General features: G+C 31.2%; 1 protein-coding gene across 1 annotated transcript in view; it reads left to right on the top strand.

Annotated features, from left to right (window-relative positions):
- Window positions 1-5826: 5826 nt before the first annotated feature.
- The window catches only part of rassf6 (Ras association domain family member 6), a 17801-nt gene continuing 9840 nt past the window's right edge, over window positions 5827-13787 (top strand). Inside the window, exons 1-6 of the mRNA XM_051121535.1 lie at window positions 5827-5966; window positions 6739-6816; window positions 8572-8650; window positions 8879-9030; window positions 12375-12466; window positions 12634-12827. Of these exons, the coding sequence (XP_050977492.1) occupies window positions 6758-6816; window positions 8572-8650; window positions 8879-9030; window positions 12375-12466; window positions 12634-12827 (576 nt within the window). The 5' untranslated portion in view covers window positions 5827-5966; window positions 6739-6757. The remainder of the gene's footprint in view (window positions 5967-6738; window positions 6817-8571; window positions 8651-8878; window positions 9031-12374; window positions 12467-12633; window positions 12828-13787) is intronic.

Here is a 13787-nt window from a genome sequence, read left to right as displayed (position 1 = left end):
AATCTATAATAAATAGTATTATTTTAAAAATTCACTATAACTGCTAAATCATGTTGATACATTTATTTATTCATTTATGCATTGATTTAATTTTTTAATTTTTTTTTTATTTATTTTTTAGTCATGTGTTTTTCTAGTGAAGTTGGACGTCTCTCAGAAACACACGCCAGACTTCCGTCACTCATAGCAATAGCATGACAGGCGCAGCCTTTGCATTCAAGTGGCCTTTGTATGGCAGGACCCACCTGTTGCTCACTGGCCCGTATGCACTGATTTATTTTAAGCTGGAGAGTGACATTTCCCAAAGTGACTGTTTATGTCCCCATCCTCTGCGCTTTTGCCTTCTACGGTTAATTGCACCAGAACATTTTATTCTGAATGTGCATGACGCATGATTTGCAGAGAAACGTGCTTATTATCACTTCCGAAGTGAAGTTTGTTTTGACAGTTTTTGGCAATGTTAGAACTTAGAATGAACTAATGGATATGCGTCATTCAGTCTATATTTTATAAGTTCTGCTGTCTTAGACCTTTGCTAAATTAATTCAGGATCATGCACAAGTAATATTTATTCCCATTATTTCTATCCAGAAGCGTAGATTTTTGTAGATAAAGTCACTTTTTTAAATAATGTCTGAGACCACAGTGGACATATGATTTTTTTCTTTCATTTTTTTTAAATACAGATTTTCTCTAATATAGAATCTATATGTATAGATTCTAAAGTCTGCGACTGCACTGAACATTTGATTTTTTTTTATTATTTACTTTTATTTTTTATTTTCATTTTTAATACAGATTTTCTTTATTGAAACATTAGATTTTTTTTATTTCATTTTTTTTTATATATAAAAATTGTCTCTAATATAGAACTTGTAAGTTCTGAGACGACACAGAACATTTTTTTTTTATTTTTATTTTATTTATTTTTATTTTTATATTTATAATATAGAAGTTATGTGTATAAACTGAAGTCTGAGACTACATTGAATATTTTATTTTATTTTTATTTTCATTTTTTTTTAAAAAGACTGTCTCTAATATAGAACTTATATGTATGAATTTTAAAGTCTGAAACTGCACTGAACATTTGGTTGTTGTTTGTTTTTCTAATTTTCATTTTTTTGGAAAGATTTTCTCTAATATGGAATTTTTTGTTTGCTTTTGTTTTTGTTTTTTCTTGTTGTTGTTTTTCTTTTTGTTTTTTGGAAATATTTTCTCTAATATATAGAAATTTTGTGTATAAATTCCACAATTCTGAGACCAATCAGAATATTTTTTATTTTATTTTTATTTTTATTTTATAATAAAGACTGTCTGTAATATATAACTTATACGTATGAATTTTAAAGTCAGAGACTGCACTGTACATTTGTTTTTTTTTTTTTTTTTTTTTTTTTCATTTTTTAATATTTTTTCTAATGTAGAACTTATATGCATAAATTCTAAAGTCTGAGACTATATTGAATATTAGATTTTCTTTCTTTCTTTTTTTTAAAAAAAAAAGACTGTATCTAATATAGAACTTGTATATATATATATATATATATATAATTTAAGAGACTGCACTGAAAATGTGATATTTTTATTTATTTTTATTTTCATTTTTAAATAAATTTGTTTATTAATATAGAACTTATATGTATAAATTCTATAGTCTGAGACTACACTGAACATTCATTTAATTTATTTAAATTTAAATTTTTAATAAAGGTTGTCTCTAATTCTCTCATATAGAACTTATACGTATAAACTGTAAATAAATTCTAAAGTCCGAAACTACACTGAACATTTATTTTCTTTTATTTTCTTTATTTTTATTTTTAATAAAGATTTTGTTTTTAAAGTCTCGTATGCTCACTAAGTCTATCAAAAATGCGTAGAAAAACAGCGAAATTGTGAAATATTATTACAATTTAAAATAACTAGTTTTCTTTAGTAATATATTGTTAAATGTAATTTATTCATGTGATTAAAGCTGAATTTTCAGCATCATTACTCCAGTCTTCAGTGTCACATGAATCTGCACAGAAAACATTACTGATTTTTATCAATATTTAAAACAGCTGTTTTTTTTTCCTTTGAAAACTGATCTTTTTTTAACATAGAAAGTTCAAAAGAACAGCATTCATTTGAAATAGAATGTTCTGTAAAATTCTAAATGTATTCTTTGATTAATTAAAAAGAACAGTTTGCAAAAAGAGCTTTTAATTTGGTTTTATGCATCATTATAACTGCTTAATAGTAGTATATATTCCTTTAAATAAATAAATAAATCTCACTGACCCCACATTTTTGAATAGTATCGTGCTGAGGTTCATGAAATGAAGTTTATTGTAAGGGCCGAGTGAGGGCGGCTGAAGACAGCTGAGATTCCTCAGATGTTGTGTTCGTAACCCTAACAGTGTCACCCAGACTTTTGGCAGACATTGAGAAATTACAGCCAGTGATCGGCCGGTAAGCATTCTGCATTACAGCATGAGTGAAGCACACAGTGTTTCAGCTCTACACCACAGTCTCTAAACACACCCATCAAACGTCCAAATCTATGAAGGCCTACCTGTCTATTTGAATTCAACAAACACAAACACTCCTACACAGCACCTTCAATTTCACAGACGCTTCTGTTCCTTGAGCCACACCGCCATCTGATGTACAGTCAGAGAACGGCCTCGACACCACGAGCCAGGCATTTCAGTAATGGCACGATCCTGCTTAGCAAGCCTGAAGATTTCAAAAGGCATCTCAATCTGCATTGTGGACTCACATGAACCCGCTCTGGGTTGCACAACTGTTTTGTATTTGCACATTTAAGCAGCTGCATGTGTGTGAAGCAAATGTCGTTTAAATGTAATACAATATAACAAGTTTCTAATTCATTTAAATTGCTAAACCTAAAACATGGTGGGAATGTGAAAAAGAGATTTCATAACATGTGTGTACTGCAAACGTCTGAGCAATATGTCGAAATAGTCGTGACTGGGTCTTTAAAAGGCTGGACAAAGGGTGAAGGTCAAAGTGCACTTGTGTTTTGTCATTCTTTATGAATATTGCACCTTTTGGGACTGTTTCTTTGTATTATATTTCAACTTAGCTGCAAACACACACACACACACACACACGTTTTTTTTTGTGAATTGTGGGGACTTTCCATAGACTTCTATAGATTTTATACTGACCAAACGATATTGTCTGTCCCCTAACCCAACCCTAAACCTAAACCTAGCCCTCACAGAAAACATGTTTGCATCGTTACACTTTCAGATAAACATCATTTACTATTTTTAATAATTTTTTAACATTTTGGGGACCACAGGCCAGTCCCCACAATGTCAAAAATTTCAGGTTTTACTATCCTTGTGGGGACATTTGGTCCCCACAATGTAGCACAAACAAGTACACACACACACGTGTTTATATTGAAATATTTATAAATCAGCAAATGAAAATTTAAGGTCAAGATTTATTTTAAAACTTAAAGAAAAGCTTGCATGAAATTGCATGAAAGCTTGTCTGAAATGCAAGATGTCATTAATGTTTTAAAAGATAAAACGTTTTGTTTATTAAAACGTAAAAATAGCACAACTGTAATACAACTATGGTAATATTTAAGGTTTATTTTGCATTTAATTGTATATTTATTTTATTTTGAATTAGTTAATACTCTTGATATACCTGCAACTTTCGTATTTTGTTTTATTTTTTTATTTTCAGTTATTTTCAATAACAATAAAACAACAGCAGTTTCCACACACAGAGACAATAATAAAATAAAATAAAATAAAAAATAAAAATGAAGCAGCTAACTGTTTATATCACTGATAATAATCAGAAATGTAAATTTAAATTAAATTAAATTAAATTAAATTTAATTTAATTTAATTTAATTTAATTTAATTTAAAAATAAAAATGAAGCAGCTAACTGTTTATATCACTCATAATAATCAGAAATGTTGCTTAATCAGCATGTTAGATTGATTTCTGACCGATAATAAAAATAAAATAAAATAAAATAAAATAATAAAAAGATAAAATAAATAAATAAATAAAATAAAAATAAAGTTGTTTTCAACATTGATAATAATTTAAAATGTTTCTTGAGCAGCAAATCAGCATATTAGGTTGATTTCTGAAGGAGAATAAAAATAAAATATAAAATAAAATAAAATAAAATAAATAGCTCAACTGTTTTTCGCATTGATAATAATCAGAAATGTTTCAGCAAATCAGCATATTATTATGATTTCTGAAGGAGAATAAAAATTTTATTAAATAAAAATTCAATTCAATTCAATTCAATTCAATTATTAAATAATAAAATTAAATAATGTAAAATAATAAATCATATTAGAATAATTTCTGAAGGAGAATAAATATAAAATAAGATAAAAAAAAAATAAATGAATAGCTCAACTGTTTTTCGCATTGATAATAATCAGAAATGTTTCAGCAAATCAGCATATTATTATGATTCCTGAAGGAGAATAAAAATTTAATTAAATAAAAATTCAATTCAATTCAATTCAATTCAATTATTAAATAATAAAATTAAATAATGTAAAATAATAAATCATATTAGAATAATTTCTGAAGGAGAATAAATATAAAACAAGATAAAAAAAAAAATAAAATAAAATAAAATAAAATAAAATAAATGAATAGCTCAACTGTTTTTCGCACTGATAATAATCAGAAATGTTTCAGCAAATCAGCATATTATTATGATTTCTGAAGGAGAATTAAAATTTTATTAAATAAAAATTAAATTCAATTCAATTAAATTAAATTATTAAATAATAAAATTAAATAATGTAAAATAATAAATCATATTAGAATAATTTCTGAAGGAGAATAAATATAAAATAAGATAAAAAAAATAAAAATAAAATAAAATAAAATAAAATAAAATAAAATAAAATAAAATAAATGAATAGCTCAACTGTTTTTCGCATTGATAATAATCAGAAATGTTTCAGCAAATCAGCATATTATTATGATTTCTGAAGGAGAATAAAAATTTAATTAAATAAAAATTCAATTCAATTCAATTAAATTATTAAATAATAAAATTAAATAATGTAAAATAATAAATCATATTAGAATAATTTCTGAAGGAGAATAAATATAAAACAAGATAAAAAAAAATAAAAATAAAATAAAATAAAATAAAATAAATGAATAGCTCAACTGTTTTTCGCACTGATAATAATCAGAAATGTTTCAGCAAATCAGCATATTATTATGATTTCTGAAGGATCATGTGACACTGAAGACTGGAGTAATGATGCTGAAAATTCAGCTTTACACCAAATGAATAAATTACATTTTAACATACACTGCAATAGAAAACAGCTTTTTCAAACTGCAATGATATTTGACAGTATTACAGTTTTTACTGTATTTCTGATCAAATAAGTGTAGCCTTGGTGAGCAGAAAAGTCTTCTTTCAAAACCAAAAAAAAAGGAGAAAAGAAGCAAACACCAAATTGTTGAACAGTATTGTACATTATAAATATATTTCACTGGTATTGACTGACCGACTGCAGAAATGTAACTTTAAAAGACACGTCAAAGAATGAGCATGAAATAGAATTCCAGATAACAACCTTTTTATTAGATTAACTTCCTTTAAAGCCTGCACAAAAAACCCTGACACCTAAGACACTTCGTCACTCATCAGGCGTAAACTTCCTTCCTGCTCCACTGACACATTCAAACCAAGTGATTCATGCCTATGGGTGTGTTCATACATTCATTGGCATTCCCAGAATGCACCTGAAGAGGTATGTGGATCAAGTTACAGCACAACATTGCCACAATCACCAGAAAAACACCTGACAAGCACGCAAGCTCCTCATCCAGTCCTGTGCTCCTCTTATCTGACCCGACACTGCTTTAGCCGCGCTTCGAGATATGTGACCCTTTCCTGCTAAAGCCCACTGACATTGGATCTAAGCGACAGCAGGTGAGTGAACGGCACACTGAGAGTGTTTATGTGCTGCTATAGTATTATGTTTAAAGCTTGTTGATGTAATCATGCTTGCATATGAAAGTTTCTATCAGTCGCCCTCATGCAAAAGTGACTTATGTGTATGAATGTTTTAGAAATGACCAGGTGCATGTGTTATTAAATTACTAAGTAAATAAGGAAGTAAGAAATCCAAATGTGAACTTATGAACTTCAAAATCGTATCTTTTAAAGCTTTAACGTGATTTCATTTGAGTGTTTGTTTGTTTGACTGCATTAGCCCGGTAACTCGGCGTTGCACTGCGGACAGGTTTATTTACATACAGATGCAAATCTTTTGTCAGTCAAAATCCTTTCAAATCTCTGTTTGCCGCAGAGCAGGATTTGTTTCTTTGGTTTTTGAGAGCATGCTCTGACTTGAATAAGCACCACTCCCTCTAATGGATAAATTCATTGAATGTTTCAGATCCAACTGAACGAGTAAAGTGAAAGTACAACTCAAACAAACCTAAACACACTTTTTCAGTGGCCCGAGGCTTTAGTGTTTAGAAAAAGAGCATAGGGTCTGTTTGCTAGTAACACATTAGGGTAGAGCGTTTCATCTGCCTTTACTCAAATACCGAAGACTATTAATGCAGACAAAAACATGTTGGGACTTATCTGAATAAATATCATGAGAGAGAGCAGTTTTGAGTGTCTTCATGGTTTGAGTGTTATTAAATGCTGTAGGTTTTTTGAAGTTGGTGCATTAAAAAGCTTTTCTTTGTAGATTGGGTTGGTTTGTTGAAATGAATGCTGGCCAGACAAACTCTATTGTTCAAATTGGTGCTGGAAAATCTTGCTCCAGGTCAGTATTAATGTATATTTTGATATTTAGATATGTAATATAAGTTATTACAAATTATAGTTCTTGCAGTCAAAGGAATACATGTGTTATATGACTTGGCAGACTACAAATGAAGTAGGAGAGATTTAAATCTGGAAAGGAATCTTAAAATTAAACAGTTGTAAAAATATAGTTTTGAAAAATAAAACAATAAAAAAATGGCATAATATTTATAATTAATCATAAGGATTAAAATCAACCAAAAATCTGTTTTAAATCTGGAAAGGAATCTTAAAATTAAAAAGAGTTTTAAAAATACAGTTTTGAAAATAATAATAATAATAATAATAATAATAGTAAAATAAAATGACATAAAATGTATAATTATTCATAAAGATTAAAATCAACTTGCTATGCTGATAAATTGCAATGAGAAATTGCACTGCATTATATAAATAATAATAATAATAATAATAATAATAATTATTATTATTATTATTATTATTATTATTATTATTAATACTACTGCTACTACTACTACTAATAAAATATAATTAGATAAAATTATTATTATTATTATTATTATTAGTAGTAGTAGTAGTAGTATTGTAACAACAACATAAAAACATTTCCGCTGTGGACTTTTTGGGTACTACTTTACATCTTTTTAACATTATTATTCAAGTTATTATAAAATAAAATAAAATAAAATAAAACAAATGTATTATTATTATTGTTATTATTATTATTATAAAATAAATGTATTATTATTATTATAAAATAAAATAAAATAAATAAAATAAATGTATTATTATTATTATTATTATTATTATTATTATTATTATTATTATTATTATTATTATTATTATTATTATTATTATTATTATTATTGTAACAACAACAGAAACATTTCCACTGTGGACTTTTTGGGTACTACTTTACATCTTATTAACATTATTATTTAAGTTATTATAAAATAAAATAAAATAAAATAAAATAAAATAAAATAAAATAAATGTATTATTTTTATTGTTATTATTATTATAAAATAAATGTATTATTATTATTATTATTATTATTATTATTATTATTATTATTATTATTATTATTATAAAATAAATAAAATAAATAAAATAAATGTATTATTATTATTATTATTATTATTATTATTATTATTATTATTATTATTATTATTATTATTATTATTATTGTAACAACAACAGAAACATTTCCACTGTGGACTTTTTGGGTACTACTTTACATCTTATTAACATTATTATTTAAGTTATTATAAAATAAAATAAAACAAAATAAAATAAAATAAAATAAAATAAAATAAATGTATTATTATTATTGTTATTATTATTATAAAATAAATGTATTATTATTATTATTATTATTATTATAAAATAAATAAAATAAATGTATTATTATTATTATTATTATTATTATTATTATTATTATTATTATTATTATTATTATTATTATTGTAACAACAACAGAAACATTTCCACTGTGGACTTTTGGGTACTACTTTACATCTTATTAACATTATTATTCAAGTTATTATTATTATTATTATTATTATAGTAACAAAAACATAGAAGCATTTCCACTATCCCTTTTTGGATATTACTTATAATTATTATATAAGTTAAAAATTAATAACGAACTATATAAATATTATATAACTAATTCTATAATTAAAAACAAATGTCATTTTCTGACACATTTGCATTTGTCTCTTACCTATTATCCTTTTTTCTTCCCCAAAAGGGGTGAATTTTTATCTTTATTGAACACCTACAACTGCTTTCTTAAAGACAATACACACCTGCAGCTCGCTGTCCATGAGGTAAAGTATCTTTCTTGTATATTTATGGACGCTTATGCATCCCTTACACAAGTAATGCTAATGAATACATGTGATGCATTTACATGTGAGAGTATTTGACAGCAGTGTTTGCAACCTCCTGTGCAGACTTTGAGCGCATGGTTATAATTTGCCAAAAATAACGTTTTGCTGCCCTCTGCTGGTGTACAGCAGCATATCAGAGCAGTGAGAATGCTGTCATGTTTACAGAAAGCAGGGAAGGTGACATTTGAAGGCATTCTTGTCATTTCCTGGGGAGTGAAGAAACCCATTCAGTTACAAATACAAGATGAGAAACAGGTTTTTCCAAATGAGTCTTCGGTCAAGTCACCAGACCCAATCAGTGCACTTGGAAACAAAAGGTTAGTATTATTATTTTTTTTTTTTTTTACTGTGGATTTTACTGCTGTCGCATGTACATTCCAGTAAATGGAAAATGTTTCAGCATATACAGAGAGATCTATTATGTGATAAATACAACTTAAGCTCTTAATGTCAGCATCTGTGGAACGAAAGTCATTCATGCGCTCCTCAGTTTGTCAAAACAAAACCCACACACAAACTGTGTTTACAGTAATGCACTTCCCATACAGTGGACGTCTGTGGAGAAACACATTCCAAGAACCCATGAAACCAACCAATCCTGTGTTGAAGTGGGACACGCTAAAGGACTCCATTTAATTTTATTGAATAGTCTTTAGTTTAATTTCCCTTTCATTTGCATTATAAATGTTTGATTTGCCAGTCAGACGTAGGTGGGTGGAGAGGGAGGGTCATTCTAGATACCATTTGATTGGACAACACCAGTGCTGATGATGAGTCATCAATATTGTGGGTTTATTTTCCAGGAAGAGACTGACAAGAAACTTTAAAATATCTGCTACAATATTGCTCATCTGACCTCACAGCTAATTAAAAGGCACTAAATGCTTCAAATGTCTCATCTTGATTGTACAAAACTTTGCACAGATATTCTAAAACATCTCATATAAACATTAAATGTGGCTGAATGTAGAGAAAACAAGAAAACAGCTTAATGCTGCTGAATAGTTACTGAGAGAGTGGTTTGACAGATCCATCATTCACATTTTGGTTTCACTATCTTGTTCAAAATATTCTTTCTACTAAAAACTCATGAGCCCAGAGTTTTAAAGAAATTAGTGTTGTGTTTTATACATAAGTAAAACAGCTAATGGTCTGAGACAGTGGCCTTGTAGGGCAAGAAAATATTTTGCGCCTTCTTGATAATGAACACTGCCTACACTCAAACACAGCAATTGTTTATTATACCAATTTTTGAGAGAAATTTAGTTCTCCTTCATTCTTAAAAATAAATATACTAAGAAGAACCAAAAGGAGGTTTCTGCAGCGATGTCACAGAAAAACGTCAGACGTACCGGCCCACTTCAAGCACTGCATTTCTGACAAAGAACCAAGACAAAAGGCGTTTCTGTCTTGCAAAAAGATGCTGATGCAGCTGACTGACTTCATCCTTGTATGTTGTGTTGTGTAAAATAATATAATTTACAGCACAGTAAAGACTTTATAAATTAAATAAATTGTATCCACAAGTTTCCGGGGGCGCTACTGTAAAAAGAACGTGGGTACAACTTCCGGTGAGGCGGCGGACGTAGTATACCAATGGTATTTGTGTGCTAATTAGCGAAGAGGTTAAGTGTTTTTAGACCATTGTTTACTTTGTAAAGATGCACACCTTTATGGGAGATGCCATTACGTTCTTATGGACAACATATGCTTTTCGAATTTGTGTTATTAGCAAGTTTGGATCACGAAATCTTGAATGACTGTCAACTAGTGAAATGACATTTGAACTGAGACATCAGAGCTTGTGTTGAAGGGCACGACAGATGAAGCCTCGATTCGAGGCTTGTTAGTGTAGAAATCACTTTCGTAGAAGCCTCAGTTTCTGTCCAGTCATGTGTGCGATTCACTTTGCTTGTCCTAAATGTTCGACCAACAGATCTTACTTTGCGAGTACATTTTTATTGGGACCAGTTTACTTAATTATATTTTTAAATACCCAGTCATACAAGTAATATGAAGAATACAAATTATTTCAGGAAAATGAAATATATGCCATATGCAATTAATATATGTGAACATTATTCTTCTATTACATCATATTGAAATTTCGTACTGGCATTTAATGGCACTGTTCAATGGGTAAATTAATTTATCAGAGGCAGAAAATCAACAAACAAACACACACATGGTTAGGTTTTTATTTGTGCATATAACATGGATTGATCTATGGAAATTGTGGTGAATGCTTCTTCCAACGGAGCTTCAGTCTTTTGGCTGCTTTATTTTTTACTAACCACCAGGTCGCAGTGAGAGGAAAGTCTCGGTGCTTCACGAGGCTTCATTTGCCCATCACTCCTGTCAGCTGTTGAATGAATGAGTGTCATGTCCGGCTTGTTTACTTTGAACCGGAAGATGCTCCCACTTTTGACGCAAGGCCTCATGGAGTGTAGGAAACTTGTAGATACAAACCTTTATTTCGCTGAAGTGCACCAAATTGTCGGTGCTGTGAACCACTCTCTCCTGTAAAGGACTAAAAAAAAACCCGCGTTCTGACTGTAAATCTGTTTGTCAGAGACAGGCTCAACCCAAATAAATTCCATTGCCCATCCTTTCAGAATACCTGGAATTAGTGTCACAAGTACCACAGCCACATCATTTTTCTATTTTTGTAGCGTAAACACCATCAAACTGATAAAACAGACGTTCCAATGTTTCTCTATGGCACTGGAACCTAAAGATGTCCGAGTTCCATTTCCCGTGCAACTGATACTCAACTGCCATTGGCTCATCTCCGTTTGAGGGGAGGGGCTTATTAATAGGTCAATTGGATGTGGAATCCCTGGGTACGAATCCTGTTAAAACAAGGCTCACTATGAAAGAGCTGAAAGATGAGAGATCGAAAAACAAACTTAAACTGCATGCTTGTGATTGCGTTTTTACATCACATTTGCTTTTGTTCATACTATCAGGTAGGTTTCAGGTGTAGTGCAGATGGTATGTTATTTTAAAACATCACGGAGCATTAGACTTACAGTGCTACTCATGGACATTTCTATACAACTACACTGTGCTACTAACGTGTTTGACGCAAGGTTGCCAAATCTGTGTATTTACTGCAATCGGGCCACATTACTGTTGCCGTGGATTGTTGTTAGCCCACGGTGAAAAGCGCAATTGGGCTAGTTTCATATCACATCTGGCAACTCTAATGACCCACGCCATAATTAAAAGACTTTGTATTGGAAACTATTAGAACCGTGATGTAATGCAGAACAAGTTCTTTAAAGTTCACCCATTAATCCACCTTCATGAGCAAACGTACTTTCTTGGAATACAAAAGGGGAAATCCTTCTTTGTCAGTGTTTGAGTTTGTGGTTAAAAAAAATGCAGTATAACATGAATTGGCTGCAGCAGCATCTGTATGTGAAGAACAGAACTAAACACTGATTAGCCGATAAGGTTAAAACATCTAAGGCTGATAAGGTTGAACATCTAAGGCTGAATAAAATGGGTGACGCAAGATTATAACAGGAAGTCAGTGGACACAAAACAAACTTTCTGTCTTAGATTAGATAAAGACTTGTACAGTTAGAACAGGACAAAATGACCAATACTTGTTAAAGACAATGTCTGTTTTTGATTTGATAATATGTTCCACTAGGGGAATGACACGGTGGGGAGAATTTGATGACCTTCATCATATTGATGAACTGGAAGAAGCTGACACCACAAAAACTGAAAGTCCCCCTAAAGGTACTATGGAATTAGTACTAAGGCAACATGTTATTTGATCTACAATGGAAATACAGTTAAAAGCATTATTACTTGACCTGATTACTTGAAATCATACTTTGATTAGTGTATTTGTGTAATAATGACCTTGCACCTTTAATTAACACAATCCTACATCTCTTTTCAAGACTACATTGAATATGAGAGCAAGACGTTAGGACATTTGCGAACTGTGCCGATCAGTGAAGAAAGCTCATATCTGATCCGTACCATGAGTGATGCCTCGCTGGTGAAAATGAGGGTGAAGAGTAAGAAGATGGTAGAAAGTCAGAAGAACAGAAACCATCGCTTCTCCATCAATGGACACTTCTACAACTACAAGGTCTGTAGTTCAACTACTATTGAAGCCAGATGTGAAATAAGGATGTCACAATTCTCAATATAATATCAAACCGTTCGGTACAACATCCACGTTCAATGTGCACTTGTGAATTGTGGTTTTTCGGTTTTGCATCTCGGAATTTGCTGTGTGTGCCTGTGATTTCACGTGCTGAGATGAGGAAACGCTTCCCCGCTTATATTTGAAAAAGCAACACACGCAGAGCTTCTTCCCTTCTAATGACATGCAATGATAAGCCTTTCTAAACCTGCTGTCCAACAAAAGAGTTATAAAAACGTCTCAGGTTACGTATGTAACCCTGGTTCCCCGAGGGAACGAGACGCCGCGTCGAAACGCTAGGGGAACGCCTTCAGCGTGACCGTGCTCTGAATCACATGTGTAATCAGTCCAATGGAAAAGCGAGACGTCAACGGCGGGTGACGTCACCAACCAGGAAGCTATAAATACACGTGCGTTGGAAACCGGCGTCAGCTTCAGGAGAGAAGCAGCGCTCGCAGGGATGCAGGATGAGGGCCTCGAGACGCGGCGTCTCGTTCCCTCGGGGAACCAGGGTTACATATGTAACCTGAGACGTTCCCCTTCAGGAACTCGAGCCGCGCCGAAACGCTAGGGGAACGAGATGCCCACAACGCCAGAAGCCAAGTCCCTGCCTAGGAAGAGCTAGGACAAAGGACGGAAGAGCCAGGAGAGACTCGTAAGTCTAGGTCATAAAACCTGACAAAAGTAAGAGGCGTGGACCATCCCGCAGCATTACAGATGTCCTGAATAGGGACACCTTCGAGGAAGGCCTTGGAGGCCGAAACACTCCGGGCTGAGTGAGCCTTGACCCCTAAAGGAGTAGGGAGACCAGAGGATTCATATGCAGTAGAGATAGCATCCACAATCCAACGACTTAAAGTTTGTTTGGTGGCCGGAAAGCCTCGCTTAGCCGGACCATAGCAA

This window comes from Labeo rohita, chromosome 10, assembly GCF_022985175.1.
Source record: "Labeo rohita strain BAU-BD-2019 chromosome 10, IGBB_LRoh.1.0, whole genome shotgun sequence".
Lineage (NCBI taxonomy): Eukaryota > Metazoa > Chordata > Actinopteri > Cypriniformes > Cyprinidae > Labeo > Labeo rohita.
Note: the sequence above shows the minus strand (reverse complement) of the source record. Positions and strands in the feature narration are given on the sequence as shown.